This window comes from Molothrus ater, chromosome 33 (genome assembly GCF_012460135.2).
Source record: "Molothrus ater isolate BHLD 08-10-18 breed brown headed cowbird chromosome 33, BPBGC_Mater_1.1, whole genome shotgun sequence".
NCBI lineage: Eukaryota > Metazoa > Chordata > Aves > Passeriformes > Icteridae > Molothrus > Molothrus ater.
In genome coordinates this window covers 762,754-783,281 of record NC_071660.1, presented here as the reverse complement: position 1 = coordinate 783,281, position 20,528 = coordinate 762,754, and the positions used below count along the sequence as shown (strand labels likewise).

Genomic DNA, 20,528 nt, shown 5'->3' with positions numbered 1-20,528 from the left:
TCCTGGTGACGTCACTGGGGATATTTGGGGACAGGACCAACCCAGCAAGTTCCGGTCACTCACAGGTGCTGTTTCCATAGTGATGGGGACAAATGGGGTCCTGGAAGGAGAAACAGGGTTTTGAGGGGGTGAATTGGGTCCTGGCAGGGAAATGAGGGTCCTGAGGGGGTAAATGGGGGTCCTGGCAGGTTAAATGAGGGTCCTGAATTCCGTCTGTAGGACCCCAATGAACGCTTCAGAACCCTCATTTCCCCTTCCAGGACCCCAATCACCTTCTGGGACCTCATTCCCCTGCCCCCGACCCCCCCCCCCCATGGGCTGTTTCCCCTAGGCTCCACCCCAAGCTCTGATTGGTCCGATTGGAGAAAGGGGCACGGCCAAGCCGGTGGCGCGGTCTGAGAATCGAAACTGAAATGGATGTGGAGGGGGGCGGGGGAAGAGGGGAGGTATACTCCAAAAATCGGATGGACACCCCCCACCAAAATCCTGGGAATTCCATGGGAACCAAAATGGGACCAGGACCCCAAAAACCTGGGAATTCCCTGGAAACCCCTAAAATACTGGGAATTCCATGGAAATCCCCCAAAACGGGACCCAAGACCCCCCCTAGATACCCCAAACTGGGATAAAACGTTGATTTTCCAAGGAATTCTCAGTTTTTAATGCCCCAAATTGGCATTAAAAGCTTATTTTCCTGGAAATTCCTGTATTTTAATGCTTCAGATTCGGATAAAACATTGATTTTCCAGGAAGTTCCCAGTTTTCCAGCAAAAACCCAGGAACTTTCTGGAAAGTCAACTTTTAATTGCAATTTGAGTCATTACAGAAATGGCCTCAGAGAGGGCACGTTAGGGGTCCTGAGGAGGATTTGAGGGGTTCTGGGGAGGATTTGAGGGGTCCCAAGAGGGTTTGGGGGTTCTGGCAATTCCTGGGGAGGATCTGGGGGGTCCTGGAGGGCCTTGAGGGGTCCTGGGTGGGGTTTGGGGGGTCTCGAGGGGTCCTGGAAGTTCTGGGAGGGGTTTTGGAAAATCCCGGGGACGATCTGGGGGGTCCTGGAGGGTTCTCGCTGGGGTTTGCTGGTGGCCAGCATGCTGCAGATGGGGCACCTGGTGGAGCCATGCTGAAAGATCCTGCAGGAGCTGGAGGGGATGGGGCCAGCCGGGTTCATGGTGGGGCATCGTCATCAACATTGTCACAGAATGGTCATGATGGGTCATCAGCATCGTCATCATCATCATCATCATCACAGAACGTTCATGGTCACGATGGGTCATGGGCATTGTCAAGGAACCCGTGGTCATGAAGGGTCATCATCGTTGTGGAATATCTGTGACAGTCATGAGTCCACCCGTGGCCTTGATGGGTGTTCACTGTCATTGTCATCATCAAAGGCTATCCATGACCATGACGGGTCCATCCCTGATCTTCAAGAGCCATCCATGGTCATGATGGGTCTTTGCCTTTGTCATCATCATCATCATGGACTGTCTGTGGTCGTGAAGGGTCTTCACCATCATCATTAAGGACTATTTGTCTTCCTGAAGGGTCATTATCGTTGTGGAATATCCATGATGGAGATGAGTCCATCTGTGGTCTTGATGGGTCTTTGCCTTTATTGTCATCATCATCACGAGCCAACCACGGTCATGAAGGATCTCCATTGTCATCAAGGGCAGTCCATGGTAGCGAAGAGTCTCCACTGTCATTGTCACACACCACCCAGTGGGTCATCGCGTGCCAACCATGGTGGAGAAAGATCTTCATCCTCCTCCTCCTCCTCATGGACCCTCTAGAGGCCCTGTGACTCAACCACAGTGGAGAAAGACCCTTTTCATTGTCATTGTCACCATGGGGTTCCCATGGCAGTGAGGGGACAATCCATGGTGACATCAGGACCATCCAGGGTGACATTAGGACCATCCATGGTGGGGACAGGACAATCCATGGTGACAATGTGACAATCCACAGCGACATTGTGACAATCCATGGTAACAATGACCCTTCCTTCTCCTCCTCCTCCTCCTCCTCCTGGGCCACCCGCATCACCACCGAGGAGCTCCTCCAGCTCCGCATGGCCACCACAACATCCCCATCTCTGCCATCCCAGGAGATCCTCAAGATCCACATGGAGGACAGTGACAATGACAACGATGATGATGACAGCGATGACAGTTATGACAATGACAACAACAAAGGCCCCACATGGATCGTGCCAGATGACACCAATATTCCTCCGGCCATGCCGCTAGACCTGCCCGCCATCTTCTACATCAAACCTATGCCAGCCACCACTGAGTGACCACACTGGACATCCCACTGCTGACCAACCCTCTGCTGCCCAGTTGGCCACTGGTGGACCCGCATGGCCATGAGCTCCTGTGCCGCAGTGGCCACACAGCCCAGGCACCGGTGAGGCCGGGCACCGCCGGGACCACGGGAGGCGCTCGGTGGCAACGGCCCAAGGGCGAGCGACGCATCCAGCTGAGCCCGGGCTGCGGCCATTCCCCTGCGGCCATTCCCACTGACCCTCAGTCTGCGGCCGCTCCCCTGCGGCCATTCCCACTGACCCTCAGTCTGCGGCCGTTCCCCTGTGGCCATTCCCACTAACCCTCAGTCTGCGGCCGTTCCCCTGTGGCCATTCTGGCTGGCCATGGGCTGGGGCCATTCCCCTGTGGCTCAGACACCACTGAGAGAGTACAGGAGACACACAGGGGGGCTGGAGTATGGCCAGTGACCAGGATGGACCAGTATGAACCAGTACAAACCAGTACAGACCAGTATAAATCACTATGGAGGAATGGGGACCAGTATGAACCAGTACAAACCAGAAGCAGTGCTGGGTCTGTGAGTGACCACTGTGGCTCCCAGATCAGTCTGGGGTTCTGGTCTCAGTTCAGGCACTGGTCCCAGCTCATCCCAGTTCCCAGTTTAGCCCCTGTACTGGTTTGGGATCACTCCCAGTTCAGTCTGTACTGGTTCGGACCCAGTTCCCAGTTGATCCCAGTTCCAGTTCAGTCTTTACTGGTTTGGGCCCAGTTCTGCATTTAGCCCCGCCCCCTCCAAACCCAGCCAATCAGCGCTCTCAGTCCCGAGCACAGCAGCCAATGGCAGCACAGGATGGGCGGGACTTCTGTTACCATGGGAACTTCTGTTACCATGTCCACCTTTGGGGACACTTTGGGGGCTCTTGGGGACACTGGGAGGGGTTGGGGACATTCCTGGGACATGTGGGGATGCCTGGAGGGCATTGGGGGGGGGGTTGGGGACACCAAAGAACCTCCTTGGGACATCAGGGACTCTTTGGGGACCCTCTGGGATGGTCGTGGTGGCTTTGGGGACATTGGGGGTGGGCGGGGACAAAGTGACACCGAGCCAGGGTTGGGGCAGAGCCATGATGTCATCACCATCATAGTGACATCATCAACATCATCATAGCGACGTCACCACCTCCACAGCGATGTCATCTCTGTCCCTGCAGTGCCACCGCTCCCTGATGATGTCACCTGTCCCCGATGATGTCACCGGTGTCCCCATGGGGGCGTTGGCACTGCGGGGTCTGTGATGTCCCCAAGGATGGCAGCACCAAGGGCCTGGAGCTGCATCACCAGTGGGGCCAGGGACACTGCAGGGACACGTGGGGGACACTGGAGTGACATTGGGGACACATCTGGGGACACACTGAGGGAACACTGAAGACATTGGGGATGTTGAAGGACATTTGGGGACACTCAGGGACACTTGGGGGACACTGAGGGACATTTGAGAACACTGACAGGACAGTGGGGACAGCTTGGGGACACTTGGGACACATTTGGGAACATTGAGAGGACACTGGGAAGGACATTTGGGGACATTCAGGGACTTTTTAGGGACATCTGGGGACATTGGGGACACATTGAAGGGACATCAGGGAACATTTAGGGACACTGGGGACACACTTGGGGACACACTGACGTACATTTGGGGACACTCAGGGACACATTTGGGGACGTTTGGTGACACTGAGGACAGTGGGGACACCAGGGACACATTTGAGGACATTTGGGGACACATTGGGACACACCCACCTGTGCCCGGGCGTGGCTGGGTCCTGTCCCCACCCTTGGTGGTCTGGGGAGGGCAACACAGGGGTGACACCCTGGGGACAGAGCCACCCCTGGTGTCCCCTTGGTGCCACCCAATCACCTTCTCCGATGTCACCTCTGGGGCCACCGTGCTGGGGACACAGAGGGGACAGAGAAGGGACAAAGCCACTGTGTCACCACTGGGCTCAGCGCTGTCCCAATGGCCACCCCCTGATGTCACCTGTGCCACCCCGGTGTCACTCACCTCTGTCCCCACTGTCCCCAGGGCCTCCTCTGATGGCCCCGGTGTCACCACTGTCCCCAGTGCCAGCCCCTCAGTGTTCCCAGGGTCATCTCAATGTCCCCACTGTCCCCAGTGCCCCCACGGTGTCCCTCACCTGCTGTGCCTACTGTCCCCAGGGCCACCCACAATGTCCCCAGTAGTGTCACTCACCCACTGTCCCCAATGTCCCCATTGTCCCCAAGGTAACCTCTCAATGTCCCCAGTGTCACCCTGCTGTCCCCAGGGCCACCCCTAATGTCCCCAGGGCCATCTCAATGTCCCAAACATCCCCAGTGTCACCCTGATGTCCCAAATGTCCCTAGTGCCACCCCCAGTGTCCCCGGTGTCACTCACCTGCTGTCCCCTGCTGTCCCCTCTGGCTCCCGCTGCCACCGGAGCCTCCCCGAGGCCACCAGCACTGGGGACAGAGGGGACACTGGGACAGGGACAGTGGGCACAGCCACCACAGGGTCCCCACCATGTCCCCAGAGTGTCCCCAATGTCCCCACAGTGTCCCAAGTGTCCCCAAGGTGTCACCAATCCCTCCTAAGGTGTCCCAAATGTCCCCAAAGTGTCCTCAAGGTGTTCCAGGAGCATCCCTACCGCCCCAAAGTGTTCCCAATCCCTCAAACCATTCCCAATGGCCCAAGGTGTCCCCAACAGGCCCAAAGTGTCCCCAGTGTCCCCGCAATGTCCCCAAAATGTCCCAAACCCCCCTCAGGTGTTCCCAGGCGTCCCCAGTCATCCCCCAACACCTCCAAATTGTCCCCAAATTGTCCTCACCATCCCCAAAATCCCCCAAAGTGTCCCCAGTCCTCCCCCAATGCCTCCAAAGTGTCCCCAAGGTGTCCCCAACCCCCACGACTGTCCCCAAACCGTGCCCAGAGTGTCCCCAATCCTGACAAAGTGTCCCCACTCCTCCCACAAAGCCTCCCTGCAGTGTCCCCAGATATCCCTGCAGTGTCCCCAGGTGTTCCTGCAGTGTCCCCAGATGTCCCCAGTGTCACTGACCCTGCAGTCGGTGCTGGGCCCGTCCCAGGCGCTCACTGAGGGTCCCCAGGGCCACGATGGCTGTGGTGACATCGGCCAGGGCCACACCCAGTGTCCCCAACAGCCTGGGGACAGCAACGGGGACAGCCCAGTATAAACCAGTACAAACGTAACCCCCAGTGTCCCCAACAGCCTGGGGACAGCAATTGCGACAGCCCAGTCCCTCCCAGTTCCCCCAGTACCGGCTCAGGGCCTGGCCCAGTTTCCCCAGTTCCTCCTCAGCCGCCTCCGCCCGGAGCCGCTCCTGGGACAGGGCCTGGACACAGAACAGCCCCAGGTTGTCCCCAAATTGTCCCCAGATGGCCCCAAGGTGTCCCCAGATTGCCCCAAGGTGTCCCCAACCCCCCGGCTGTCCCCAAGGTGTCCCCTCACCTGCCCCAGGTGTGTCCCCAGGTGTGTCCCCAGGTGTCCCTCAACTGCCCCAGGTGTGTCCCCAGGTGTGTCCCCAGGTGTCCCTCACCTGTTCCAGGTGTGTCCCCAGGTGTCCCTCACCTGTCTCTCCTGCTGCCCCTGGCGCAGCTGCAGCTCCAACAGCGACACCTGGCGGGACCCGGCGGCCACTGCAGCACCCAGGGAGCGCACCTGGGACAGGGGGGACACGGGGACACAAGTGACATCCCTGAGGGACACAGGTGACCTGCCCAGGTGACCGCCAGACCCTCCCCAAGGGACACAGGTGTGTCCAGGTGTGTCCATGTGACCCTAAAGGGACAAAGGTGACCCCAGAGGGTCCCCCCAGGTGTGGGGTCGGCCCCACCTGTGGGGTCTCACCTGCCCCAGGTGTGTCCCCTCACCTGTCACAGGCATGCAAGGCTCCCACATGTCCCTGTGTCCCCCATGTCCCCTCACCTGTCCCCTGTCCCCCTACCTGTCCCAGGTGTGCTCTCCCCTGTCCCCTCACCTGTCCCTGCAGCTGCAGCTCCTGGCCCCTTTGCAGCCTCACCTGCAGCAGCAGCTGGAAAACCTTCTGGCGCCAGCGGCCCAGCAGCACCTGGGGAGAGAGAGCTCACCTGAGACCCCAAAAACTCATCTGAGACCCCAAATACACCTGAGAGACCCCAAACACACCTGGGGAACCCCAAACCTCATCTGAGGAATCCCAAATAAACCTGAGACATCCCAAACACTCACCTGGGACCTCCCAAAACTCACCTGAGACACCTCAAACTCACCTGGGGAATCCCGAAAATCCCACCTGAAACATCCCAAATGTACTTGAGACACTCCAAACACACCTGGGCCACCTCAGGGTGTGCCCCCAACATCCCCAAGTATGTCCCCAGTGTCCCCTAGGTGTGTCCCCAACATCCCCTAGGTGTGCTCAGATGTGCCAGATGCACCCAGGAGCCTCCAGGTGTCCCAGGTGTGCCCCCAATGTCCCCAGGTGCTTCCAGGTGTGTCCCAAGTCCCCTCAGGTGTGTTCAGGTGTGTCCCCAAGTGCCCCCAAATGTCACCAGGTGTATCCCCAGTGTCCTCCCAGGTGTCCCCGATCCCTCCCAGGGTGGCTCTGGCCCCGGGACAAACCCAGAACACCTGGGACAGGTGAGACTGGCAGCACTGGGAGTTACTGGGGGTTAGTGGGGGTTACTGGGAAGCACTGGGAGTTACTGGGGGTAACTGGGAGCACCGAGGCCTCACCTGCTCTGGGCTTGTCTCCGCCCCCTCTGGGCCAAGGCCCCGCCCCCTCAGGGTCTCCAGCTCCATCTCCAGGATTTGGCTCCGCCCCTTTTCTGCATCCAGCTCCGCCTCCAATCGCTGGCCACGCCCCTTCAGGGCATCGAGTTCCACCCCCAGTGCTTGGCTCCGCCCCCTTTCTGACTTAAGTTCTGCCTCCAGGCATTGGCTCCGCCCCTTTTCTGCTTCAAGCTCTGCCTCCAGCTGCTGGCTCCGCCTCCTTTCTGCCTCAAGCTCCGCCCCCAGGTGCTGGCTCTGCCCCTTCAGTGCTTTCAGCTCCACCTCCAAGTCATGGACACGCCCCCTTTCTGCCTCAAGCTCCGCTCCCAGGGACCTGTGAGGGGGGACTGGGATTACTGGGAGCACTGGGAGGGGGAACTGGGATTACTGGGGGTTACTGGGAGGTTACTCAGAGCATTGGGAGGTTCACTGGGGGGTTACTGAGAGTTGGTTACTGAGAGCACTGGGAGCCTCACCTGGGGCGCAGCACAAAGTGGGAGGGGGGGATGAGCCTCTCCAGACTGGGAGGGGGGAACTGGGAGTACTGGGAGCCACTGGGAGCAGTAGGAGGGCCCGGGCGGGTCTCGGCCATCGGCGACCTGTGGGGGGACAGTTCCCAGTATGGACCAGTATGGACCAGTATAGCCTGTCCCCAGTCCCAGTAACCTCCCAGTCCCTCCCAGTTCCCCCTCCCCACGCTCCCAGTCCCTCCCAGCCCCTCCCAGTCTCTCCCAGTTCCCCCCAGTACCTTCCAGTTCCCCTCCCAGTCTCTCCCAGTTCCCCCCAGTACCTTCCAGTTCCCCTCCCAGTCTCTCCCAGTTCCCCCCAGTACCTTCCAGTTCCCCTCCCAGTCTCTCCCAGTACCCCCGCGCGGTGCACGCCGGGAAGGCGCCCCCGCCGCCGCTTTCCCGCGCTCCCCCCCTCAGCCAATCAGAGGCGGCGGCTTCCGGATCCCGCCTCCCCCTCCGACCAATAGGAGGGCGCGTCTGGGGGTGTAGGCGGGGCTAGGGGATCGGGTCCTGGAAGGGGAAATGGGGGTCCTAGGAGGGGTAAATGGGGTCCTGAAAGGCTAAGTGCAGCCTTAGGGCGGGGTTAATGCGGTCCGGGGGTCTCATGGAAGGGTAAGTGAGGGTCTGAAAGGGTAAATTTGGGTCCTGAGAAGGGACGGGGTCCTGGCAGAGTAAATCAATGTCCTGAGGAAGGAATGGAGTCCTGGCAGGGTAAATCAGGATCCTGAGGAGGCAATGGGGTCCTGGCAGGGTCAGTGAGGGTCCTGGGGCCCATTTGGTACTGACAGGGTCAGTCAGGGTTGTCGAAGACCCCACGCCCATCCCCGAGGGGTCCCAGTGTCCCCAAGGGGTCCCGCTGTCCCCAGGGCCCCCCAGTCTCTCCCACCCCGCACCAATCCCGGGTTTTATTCCCTTTTTTTACCTTTTCTCGCTTTTCCCGCCCCAGACCCGGCCGCCCCGTTGCCATGGCAACGCTGCTCCCGCCCCTACTGCATCGCCATTGGCTGTTTCACTCCGCCAGCGCTGATTGGCTGAGAGCGGCAGAGGGCCGGGCAAGAACCCGGAAGCGTCCTCGCTCGTTACCATGGTGACCCGGCTCGGGCGTTTCCATGGCGGCGAAAATCCCGCCCGTCCTGCGCTGCCATTGGCTGCAGTGCCATGGCACGAGAGCGCTGATTGGCTGAGGATTGAGGGGGCGGGGCTAAATGCAAAAGGGTCCCCATTGTCCCCAACGGGACCTTTGATGCCCCGAACTTCCGCATGACCGACCCAGGGGGGGTCCCCGATGTCCCCAGAGGGTCCCCAAAAGGGTCCTTGGTGTCCCCAAGGGATCCCCCGATGTCCCCAAAATATTCCCAAGGGGGTCCCTGATGTCACCAAGGGGACTCTGATGTCCCCAGTGTGTCCCCACGGAAGTCCCTGATGTCCCCAAGGCCACCACGACCATCCTGGGGTGTCCCCAAAAGGGTCCTTGGTGTCCCCAAAGTGTCCCCGAGACAGTCCCCGGTGTCCCCAAGGGCTCTCTGATGTTCCCCAACGTCCTACATGTCCCCAGCCCCCCCATGGCCACCCCATGGCCACCCCAGGGCTGTCCCCAAACCCTCCCGGCTCCTCCCCCCCAAATTTGGGATTTTTGACCCCAAAAAGCCCAAATTCTGCTGCCCAAATTCACTTTATTGGGGCTCCCCGGCGGCTCCGGGTCCGGGGGGGGCTCGGGGGGGGCTCGGGGACCCCAGAATTGGAGGGGGAACCCTCTGGGGGACCCCGGGTTCGTTTTGGGGTGGAATTTGGGGCTTTTTGGGGCCGGTTTGGGGGTTTTTGGGGATTCCCTGCATTTGGAGGGGGTCTGCGCCCACTCCGGGTCCTGGGGGGCTCCATGGGGGGGTCCATGGGAGGATCTGGGACCCCAGAATTGGAGTTGGGATCCCCAGGGGGACCCTGGGGCTGTTTTGGGTTTTTTTGGGGCGGGTTGGGGGATTTTGGGGTTGGATTTAAGGGTTTTTTGGATGTCCCTGAATTTGGGGGGTCCCGAGGGGGATTTTGGGGGGGTCCCTGGCGGCTCCGGGTCCTGGGGGGCTCTTGTGGGGGGTCTGGGACCCCAAAATCGGCGTCGGGACCCTCTGAGTGACCCCGGGGCCGTTTGGGGGTTTTTTGGGATGGATTTGGGGTTTTTTTGGGTGGATTTGGAGTTTTTTGGGGGGTCCCTGAACTTGGGGTTTTTGGGGGGGGATTTTGGGGGGGTCTCCGCCCACTACGAGTCCTGGGGGGGCTTGGGGGAGGAGTGGAGCCCCCAAAATGGGGCCGGGACTGGGTTTGGGGTGGGGGATTTTGGGTGGGATTTGGGCGTTTCTGGGGGGGATTTGGGGTTTTTGGGGGGCAATTTTTTTGTTTTTGGGGGGGATTTGGAGTTTTTTGGGGCGGGTTTGGAGCACTTTGGGCAGGATTTGGGTGTGTCTGGGTGGGATTCTTTTGATTTTGGGGGCGATTTGGGGTTTTTGGGGTGGGGGTTGGGGTTTTTCGGGGGGGAATTTTCCGTTTCTGGGTGGGATTTGGGGCTTTTTGGGTGGGATTTGTTTGGTTTCGGGTGGGCTCTGGGCTATTCTGGGGGGGATTTGGGGTACTTTGGGTGGGATTTTTTTGGTTTCGGGTGGGATTTGGGGTATTTTGGGTGGGATTTGGGGTGTTTTGGGGGGGCTCGGGGGTGTTTTCGGGGGGCTGCCAGGGGCTCAGCAGGAACGGGGCCAGCTCCAGGCGCTGCCGCAGGACCCCCGAGAGCAGCAGCTCGGCCGAGAGCAGCGGGAGCCGCGCGGCCACGGCCGGGGGCCAGAGCCAGCGGTCCTGGGGACAGGAAATGACCAGGACACGGGGCTGGGGACCCAAAAACACAGAGAGAAACCCCAAATAACCCATCAGAAACCTGAAAAAACCTGTCAGGAACCCCAAATACACCATCAGGAACCCCACATAACCCATCAGAAACCCCAAAAACCCAGTCAGAAACCACAAATAGCCCACACGGCCCAGTCCTGGGGGCACAAGATCAGTAGGACACGGGGCTGGGGAAAAACCCCAAAAACACACTGAGAAACCCCAAATAACGCAGAGGGAAACCTCAAATATCCCATCAGGAGCCCCAAATTTCCCAGTCAGAAACCCCAAATAACCCACCCAGCCTGGTCCCGGGGACACGAGATCACCAGAACAACTGTCTGAGGGGGAAACCCCAAAAACTCCATCAGAAACCCCAAAAACCCAGTCAGAAACCTGGAATACCCACAGGAACCCCAAATAATCCACCCAGTTGGTCCTGGGGACATGAGATCACCAGGACATGGGGTGGGGGAAAGACCCCAAAAACACAGTGAGGAACCCAAATAACCCAGAGTGGAACCCCAAATACCCTGCCAGGAACCCCATAAACCCCATGAGAAGCCCCAAATAACCCACAGAGAAACCCCAAATAACCCATCAGCCTTGTCCTGGGGACAGGAAATGACCAGCACAAGGAGCAGGGGAACCCCAAAAACACAATGAGAAGCCCCAAACAACTCAGAGAGAAACCCCAAAAACTGAATCAGAAACCCCAAAAACCCAGTCAGGAACCCCAAATAACCCAGAGAGAAACCCCAAATAACAAACACAGCCCAGTCCTGGGGACACAAGATCACCAGGACACCAGGCTAAGAGGGAAACCCCAAAAAGCCCATAAGGAACCCCAAATAACCCATCAAAAACCCCAAAACCCCACTCAGAAATCCCAAATAACCCACCCAGCCCAGTCCTGGGGACACGAGATCACCAGGACACACGGCTGAGGGGGAAACCCCAAAAAGCCCGTAAGGAACCCCAAAAACCCCCACCAGAAACCCCAAATACCCCGTGAGGAACCCCAAATAACCCAGTCAGAAACCCCAAACAACCCACCCAGCCCAGTCCTGGGAACATGAGATCACCAGGACACAGGGCTGGGGAAAAACCCCAAAAACACAGTGAGGAACCCCAAATAACACAGAGAGAAACACCAAAAACCCAAAGAGGAACCCAAGGAATCCCAAAAAAACCCCAAATACCCCCAAAAACCCAGAGAGGAACTCCAAGCCCCAGAGGGATCAGAAAGGTCCTGGGGATTTGAGATCACCAGGACACAAGGCTAGGGGGAAACAGGTCAGGACCCTAAATAACCCAGTAAGAAACCCCCAAAACCCCGAGAGGAATCCCAAAAACCCCATCAGAAACCCCAAACCTGAACAGGATCCCAACAGCCCTGGGGACAGTAAATGACCAGCACCCAGGGCTGGGGGAAAAGAGGGTCAGGACCCCAAAAGCCCTATCAGAAACCCCAAATACCCCAAAAGAACCCCAAATAACCCAGTGAGGAACCCCAAACCCCACCCAGCCCGGTCCTGGGGATACAAGATCACCAGGACAAGGGGCTGGGGAAAAAACCCAAAAAAACCCCTCAGAAACCCCAAATAACCACCACAGCCTGGTCCTGGGGACATGAGATCACCAGGACACTGGGCTGAGGGGGAAACCCCAAAAACCCTGTCAGGAACCCCAAATGACGCACCCAGGCCGGTCCTGGGGACACGAGATCACCAGGACTCCAGGCTGAGGAAACCCCAGAAACACAGTGAGGAACCCAAATAACCCAGAGTGAAACCCCAAATACCCTGTCAGGACCCCCAAAACCCCCATCAGAAACCCCAAATACCCCCAAAACCTCAGTGAGAAACCCCCCAAACCCCGCTAAAAACACCAAATCCCCCAAACAACCCAAGACTCCAGTCAGAAATGCCAAATACCCCAAAAGAACCCCAAAAAGACTCCCAAAACCCCCAGTGAGAAATCCCCAAAAACCCAAATAGGAACCCTCTAACCCCAATGAGATCCCCTAAAACCCCCAGTGGGGTCTCCCCACAGAGCCCAATCTGGGATCCCCAAAAACCCCCAAATACCCCAAAACCCAGTGAGGAGCCCCCAAAAAACCTCAAAGACCCCCCAAAAAACCCCAACCCCCCCAAAACCCAGTGAGAAATCCCCCAAATCCAGTGAGAAGCTCCTAAAAACCCCCAAAACCCAGTGAGAAACCCCAAAACCTCCAAAAACTGAATGAGAAACCCCAAGTACCCCCCAAAAACCCTGAAATACCCCAGGAGAAACCCCAAAATCCCCCAATCCCTGAAATGTCCCCAGTGTCCCCGATGTCCCAATGTCCCCAATACCCCCAATGTCCCAAATCCCCCAGTGTCCCCATCACCCTTGATGTCCCTGAGTGTCCCCAATGTCCCCAATCCCCCCAATCCCCTCAATGTCCCGCTGCCCCCAATGTCCCCAATCCCCCTCCATGTCCCCAAAGTCCCCTGTCCCCACTGTCCCCTCACCGCGTATTCCCGGGGCAGCTGTGGCAGGAAGGTGCCACCACAGCAGGTGACAATGTCCCGCATGTCCTCGGGGCACGGCTGGACACTGGGGGTGACGTGCACCTGGTAGCCCTGGGGACAGAGAGGACATCAGGGGGACATTGGGCACAATCAGGGGGACATTGGGGACAATCAGGGGTTGGGGACATTGGGGGTTTGGGGTACTGGGGACATGGGGGATGACTGGTGGGACATTGGGGACACTAAGCAGGTTGGGGACATTCAGGGGTTCAGGAGATTGGGGTATTGGGGACATTGGAGAAGTTGGGGACATTTGGGAACATTAATGTGATCATCACCTGCAGGAGGGGGGGCCACCATGCCCAGGGCTGGCTCAGGGATAGGTTTAGGTGACATTTGGGGACATTTGGGGACAGTGTCACCTGCAGCAGGGGCCATTCCTGGGCCCGGGGACATTTGGGACATTGAGGACACTGCTGTCACTGTCACCTGCAGCAGGGGCCATTGCTATGCCTGGGGCTGGGTCACGGATGGGTTTAGGTGACATGAGGCGGCATTTGGGGACATTTGGGGACAGTGTCACCTGCAGCAGGGGCCATTGCTATGCCTGGGGTTGGGTCAGGGATGGGTTTAGGTCACATTTGGGGACATCTGGGCACATTTGGGGACAGTGTCACCTGCAGCAGGGGCCGCTCCCGGGCCCGGGCCAGCGCCGGGCGCAGGCGGAAGCCGAAGCGCCGCTCACAGGGGGGGTCCTGGGGCAGGAAGGGACCTGGGGACAGCGGGCGGCCACTGTGGGAGCTCTGGGGACAACGGGGACACAGGGGTCACACACGGCCACCAGAGCCACCCCAGTGTCCCCAAGGCCACCCCCTTGTCCCCTTCGATTGTCCCCAAGTCCTTCCCCTTGACCCCAAGGTCACCCTCCCTTGTCACCCAAAGCCCCTCTGTCCCCAAGGTCACCCCTGGTCTCCAAGGTCCCCAAGGCCACCACTACTGTCACCAAGAGCCCTCCCCTTGTCCCCAAATCCCCTCCCATTGTCCCTGAGTTCCCCCTGTCACCCCACTGTCCCCAAGGTCACCCCACCCATCCCTAGAGTCCCCAAGGCCAATCCCCCTTGTCACCATGTCCCCAGTGTCCCCATGTCCCCAAGGCCACTCCAGCTGTCCCCAATGTTCCCAAAATCCACACTGTCCCCAAGGCCACCCAACGTCCCCAAATCCCCCCTGAATACCCCAGTGCAACCCCCTGTCCCCGATGTCCCCAAATCCTTCTCCTTGTCCCCAAACTCCCCTCATTGTCACCAAGTGCCCCAATTGTCCCCTATCCCCCGCTGTCCCTGATGTCACCTGAAGCATTGTCACCCCATTGGGGGTGACAATGGGGACACCCCTGGCAATGGCACAGAGGAACTTCAGTGTCCCTGGTGTCCTAAATGTCCCCATGTCCCCCTGATGTCTCTAATGTCCCCAGTGTCACCTATCCCCCTGATTGTCCCCAATGTCCCCAGTCCCCCAGTGTCCCCACCATGTCCCCAGTGTCCCCACTCCCCCAATTTCCCCCCATTGTCCCCAATCCCCCCAACCCCCCCGATTGTCCCCAATGTCCCCGAGGTCCCCCAACCCTCTGCTGTCCCCGATGTCACCTCTAGCAGCCACTGGGGGGTGACAATGGGAACGCCCCTGCCCAGGGCACACAGGAACTTCAGTGTGCGGCGGATGCCATCGGTCACCAGGTGGCTGCAGTCGTGCACAGATGCGGCCTCGGTGCCACCCAACGTCCCCAGGGCCACCCGCAGCACCGGGGAGGCCACCAGGCCTGTGAACAGCACCTGGGGACAGTGGGGACATCAGTGGGGACATCCCTGAGTCCCTGTGGACAGCACCGGGGGAGTGGGGACAGGTTGTGGACAGCCCTGGGTGGGTGGGGACATCTAGGGGACACTGGGACAGGTTAGGGACACATTCAGGACACACTGGGGACATCCCTGAGAGAGTCAGGGACACACTGGGGACACTTTGGGGACATCCCCAGGGGGCTCAGGGGCCATTGGGGACACTTTGGTGACATGCCCAGGTGCCACCAGCCCCAGAACAGCAGCTGGGAGGGGCATGGGGGGGGCACCGGTCTGTACTGGTCCCTAAACCTCCCATTGGTACTGGGATGCCCCTGGGGGAGTCACTGCTCTATACTGGTCACTATAGTTCCACACTGGTCTGTACTGGTCCGTACTGGGAGCACTGGGTGGGGTCACTGGTCTGTACTGGGATCACTTAGGAGTCACCAGGGGTACTGGTCAGTACAAGTCTGCACTGGTTTCTACTGGTCTAGATTGGTCCATACTGGTCTATACTGGTCTGTACTAGTTCATACTGGTCCATACTGGTCCTTACCCGGATCTGGGCGGAGCCTGGTGCTGCCCGGGGGCGGAGCCTGCGCTTGGCACCCTCTGTTGGCTCCTCCTCCTCTGGGGGCAGGGCTGCCACTGAGCCCCGCCCATTTCCTTCTATGGGCACAGAGGGTGTGGCCTCTTCAAGCACTGCCGCTGATTGGTCCTGCCCCCTCTGGGGGCGTGGCTTGTGTGAGGGGCGTGGCTTGGAGCCTGGATCACGCCCATTCTGGGCAGGAGCAGGGCCACGTGAGGCTCCGCCCCCTCCACTCACGGCCAATCGCCGACTGCGCCGCACCTGGAGGGGAGGGGCTGTGGTGGGGACCCCAAAGTCCAACGGGAACCCCCCAAATCACACCAGGAACCCCTAAAATCCCCTAAATTCCATCTGGGACCCCCTAAAAATCACCCAGGACCCCCAAAAATTCACCCGAGACCCCCCCCCAAACCACCCTGGGTCTCCCAAAATCCACTGGGAACCCCAAACCCCACTTGGGACCCCCCCCAATTCACAGGGAACCCCCAAAAATCCACCTGGAACCCCCCCTCCCCCCCCCCCCGAATCCCTGGGGGGCTCCCAAAATCGACCAGAGACCCCCAAAATCACCCGGGGCCCCCCAAAATTCACCTGCGGGGTGGGCGGAGCTTCTGCTTCCTCCTGGGCGGGGCTTGGGGGACCCTCAACATCTGGATTTGGGGCCTCCTCCACATCTGGAACTTGGAGCTCATCCGGGGCCCTTTCGGGTCTTTCCGGGGGTTCCACATCTGGGGCAGGGGGCAGGAACAGCTGAGTGGCCACATCTGGATTCAGGCCAGGGCTCCTTGGCCCCTCCACATCTGGATTTGGGGTGGTCACCTCCACATCTGGAATTTCAGGGACTTCTGGGGCTGTTTGGGGTCTTTTTGAGGCTGCCACATCTGGATTTGGGCCCGCCTCATCCACATCTGGATCAGCGTCCCCCAGCAACGTCCTGTGGCCCCTCAGTGACTCCCCCACATCTGGATTTGGGCTCTCCATGTCCACATCTGGAATTTTGGGTGGTTTTGCGGACCCAGCATCTGGTTCTGAGGGGCCTTCACCCTCCACATCTGGATCAGGGGGCAGGAACAGCTGGGTGGCCACATCCAAGTCCTCCTCCCCCTCCACATCTGGATCTGGGGTCTCTACCTTCACAATGGGAATTCTGGGGCCGTGTGAGGCCATTTCGGGTTGTTCTGGATCCAGAACATCTGGATTTAGGCTGTCCTCCACACCTGGATGGGGGGGCAGGAACAGTTGCGTGGCCACATCTGGATCCAGGGAGGGCAGCCCCTCTACATCTGGAATTTTGGGGTCCTTTGGGGTAGTTTTGGGGCCTTCTGGGCTCCCAGCATCTGGAGAAGGCAGGAACAGCTGGGTGGCCACATCTGGATCTGACTCTTGTTCTTCCTCATCTGGAATTTTATGAGGGTTCTGGGTCATTTTGGGTTGTTTTGGGCTCCCAATATCTGGAGAGGGCAGGAACAGCTGGGTGGCCACATTTGCATCTGACTCCTCTTCCTCCTCCACATCTGGAATTTCCAGTGGCTTCTGGGTCATTTTGAGTTGTTCTGGGCTCACAACATCTGGATCCATCTCTGCCTCCCCCACATCTGGATTTGGGGGCAGGAACAGCTGGGTGGCCACATGTGGATCCCACCCTTCCTCCTCTCCCTCCACATCTGGTGTTTCAGCTACATTTTGGGTCCTTTGGAGCCTCCCAACATCTGGATTTGAGGGTTTCAGCCCAACATCTGGAGTTCCGGGCACATTTTGGGTAATCTTCTGTCTTTTTGAGGGCGGAACATCTGGATCAGCCTCATCCTCCTCCACATCTGGGTCATTCTCCCCCACCAAGGCTCCACATTCAGGGCCTCCAACAGCTGGATTTGGGGTCGGTGTGGGCACATCTGGAGTTTCAGGCACATTTTGGGTCATTTTCTGTCTTTTTAAGGGCCGAACATCTGGACTTGTCTCATCCTCCTCCACATCTGTCTCGCTGTCCACCAGCAGCGTCCCACACCCATTTTTTGTGCCTGAAACATCTGGATTTGGCATTTTCAGCCTCACATCTGGAGTTTCAGGCACGTTTGGGGCTGGTTTCAGTCTTTTTAAGGATCCAACATCTGGATTTGCCTTCTCCTCCACATCTGTGTCGCTGTCATCCAGGAGTGCCCCGTGACCCCTCTGTGACCCTTTTGAAGGATGAACATCTGGATTCACCTCATCCTCCTCCACATCTGTATCACTGTCCACCAGCAGTGCCTGACACCCATTTTTGGGCACGCCAGCATCTGGACTTGGGGTCTGTGCCACCACATCTGGACTTTCAGGCACATTTTGTGTCATTTCAAGCTTTTTTAGGGTCTCAACATCTGGATTCTCCTCCTCCTCCTCCTCCACATCTGTGTCACTGTCCACCAGGAATGCCTGGCACCTGATTTCAGGGCCTGAAACATCTGGATTTCGGGGCTTCGCAGCCACATCTGGAGTTTCAGGGACATTTTGGGTCGCTCTGAGCATTTTCAGGGGCTGCACATCTGGATCCTCCTCCACATCTGTGTCGCTGTCCATCAGCAGCATCTGACTCCTGCTTGTGGGGCCTGAAACATCTGGATTTGGTGTCCCCCATCGCCCACCTGGAGTTTTGGGCAAATGCTGAGTCCTTCTGAGCCTTTTTGGGGGCTGCACATCTGGATCATCCTCCACATCTGTGTCGCTGTTCTCCACCAGTGTCTGATGGCCAATTTTGGGGCTTTCCACAGCTGGATTTGGGGTCGCCACCTCCACATCTGGAATTCTGTGCACGTTTGGGGTAACTTTGAGGCTTTTGGGGGGCTGCACATCTGGATTCACTTCATCTTCCACATCTGTATCACTGTCCACCAGCAGCATCTGAGAACGGAGTTTTGGGCCCGAAACATCTGGATTCAGGAGTTTTGCTGCCACATCTGGAGTTTCGGACACATTTTGGGGCTGCACATCTGGATTCTCCTCCTCCCCCTCCACATCTGTGTCGCTGTCCATCAGGATTCTCCAGTGTCCAATTCTGGGCGCCCTCACAGCTGGACTTGGGGTTTCTACCTCCACATCTGGAATTCCAGGCATGTTTTGGGTCACTTTAAGCCTTTTCTGGGGCTGCACATCAGGATCCTCATCCACATCTGTGTCACTGTCCACGAGCTCCATCCTGTGTTGCATTTTTGGGCCTGAAACATCTGGATTTGGGGTCTTTCCTGCAACATCTGGAGTTTCTGGGACGTTTTGGGTAATTTTCAGCCGTTCTGGGGGCGCCACTTCTGGATCAGCCCCCTCCTGCTCCACATCTGTGTCGCTCTCCACCAGCAGGGTGCCATGCCCACTTTTAAGCCATGGAACATCTGGATTTGGGGTTTGTAGCCTCACATCTGGAGTTTCTGGCACATTTTGGGTCATTTTAAGCAATTTTTGTGGCCCAACATCTGGATTTGGCCCCTCCTCCTCCACATCTGTGTCACTGTCCACCTGAAGTGTCCGGTGCCCATTTCTGGCCCATAGCACATCTGGACTTGGGGTTTCTGCTGCCACATCTGGAGCCTCTGAGGTGTTTCGGGCCACTTTGGGAGTTTTCAGGTCCCCAACATCTGGATCTGACCCCTCCCCAATCACATCTGGGGCATTTTGGGAGCAGGGAAGGTGTTTTTGGGGGCCCTCAACATCTGGGGGCACAGCTGGATCCTCCAGGGCACTGCAAAGGGGGGGGGGGGGGAGCTGAGGAGTTTGGGATCTCCAAAATCCCCCAAGGATCCCGAAAATAACCCAAAGAGCCCCAAAACCCCTTTCAAAATTCCACAATCTGCCCCAAAACCCTACAAAAATTCCCCAAAGACCCCAAAAATACCCCCAAATTGCCCCAAGGATTCCCCCCCCCCCCCCGGGAACCGCCAAAATGCCCCAAAACAACCACAGGGACCCCCCCCAGAACGCCCCAAAACAACCCCAGGGACCCCCCCCAGAACTCCCATTCCCCCAAAAATCCCCCTAAACTGCCCCACGTCCATCCTACACACCCCCCATTTCTCCAAGGAACCCCCAAAAATCACCTGGAGACCCCCAAGCTGTCCCCAAAGGACCCAAACCACCCCAGAGGCCCCCAACCCTCTGCCTGGGACCTCCCAAACTGCCCCAAAAAGACTCAAAACTGTCCCAGGTACCCCCAAAATGTCCCAGAGACCTCCCAAAATTCCCCAAGCCGCACCCAAATGGCCCAAAATCCCACAAGGATCCCCCAAAACTGCACCCAAAAGACCCAAAATCTCCCCCAGAGACCTCCAAGCCTTCCTCAGGAAGCCCCGATTCCCTCACAGAACCCCCAAAACACCTCAGGGAGCCCAAATTCCCTCATCAAATGCCGAGCTCCCCTCATGGAACCCCCAACGCCCCTCAGGAACCCCAAATTCTCTCACAGAACCACCAACCCCTGTCACGGACCCCAAATTTCCCCTCAGGAAACTCAAACGTCTCTCAGGAGCCCCAAATTCCCGCACAGAAACCCAACTCACATCAGGGGCGCCCCAAACTCCCCTCAGGACCCTTCGACCCCCTCAGAGCATTCAAACTTCCCTCAAGAACCCCGAGTTCCCTCACGGAAGCCCCCAACTCCCCTCATGGACCCCAAACCTCCCTCAGACACATCCAACCTCCCTCAGGGACGCGCAAATTCCCTCATCAAGTCCTAGCTGCCCTCAGAAACCCCCAAATTTCTCTCCGGAACCCCAAATTGCCAAGCCAAGCCCACAAACTTCCCTCAGAGATCCCAAACTTTCCTCAGAAACCTCCATCCCCCGTCAGAGACCCCCTCAAATCTCCCTCAGGGACTCCCCAAAACTGCACCCGAGGCCCTCAGTCCTCACCAAGGACCGCTCCAATCCCCGCTGTCACCTCCAAATCCCTCCAGGATATTCCAGAATCCACCCGGACCCCAAATCCCCCCAAACTCCCCCAAAATTCCCTCAGGGACCCCAAAAGCGGCCCCGGCTTCCCTCCCCCCCGCTCACCCCTCCCGCGCCATCACCGCCGGGCCCCGCCCCCCGGGCTCCCATTGGCCGCTCTCTCCGCGCGCCAACGCCCATCCGCGCTTTCCATTGGCTGTCATGAATGTCGATCATCACCAGAC

The 20,528-nt window shown here is 58.4% G+C and overlaps 2 protein-coding genes across 2 annotated transcripts; both read right to left on the bottom strand.

Annotated features, from left to right (window-relative positions):
* Positions 1-1,685: 1,685 nt before the first annotated feature.
* On the bottom strand, positions 1,686-8,666 carry LOC118700752 (ribonuclease Y-like). Its single transcript, XM_036405339.1, has 10 exons — positions 8,503-8,666; positions 7,548-7,670; positions 7,036-7,405; positions 6,341-6,388; positions 5,890-5,979; positions 5,580-5,653; positions 5,359-5,462; positions 4,702-4,765; positions 4,068-4,216; positions 1,686-3,622 (listed from the first exon to the last, which is right to left on the bottom strand). Exons 1-10 carry the CDS (start codon positions 8,664-8,666, stop codon positions 3,519-3,521), a joined length of 1,290 nt encoding a protein of 429 aa, XP_036261232.1. The 3' UTR covers positions 1,686-3,518.
* A 567-nt stretch (positions 8,667-9,233) lies between these two features.
* On the bottom strand, positions 9,234-20,425 carry LOC118700757 (neuroblast differentiation-associated protein AHNAK-like). The gene is made up of 7 exons (XM_036405343.2): positions 20,410-20,425; positions 15,983-19,100; positions 15,359-15,652; positions 14,611-14,796; positions 13,642-13,767; positions 12,965-13,075; positions 9,234-10,448 (listed from the first exon to the last, which is right to left on the bottom strand). Exons 1-7 carry the CDS (start codon positions 20,421-20,423, stop codon positions 9,249-9,251), a joined length of 5,049 nt encoding a protein of 1,682 aa, XP_036261236.1. The 5' UTR covers positions 20,424-20,425; the 3' UTR covers positions 9,234-9,248.
* Positions 20,426-20,528: the final 103 nt, after the last annotated feature.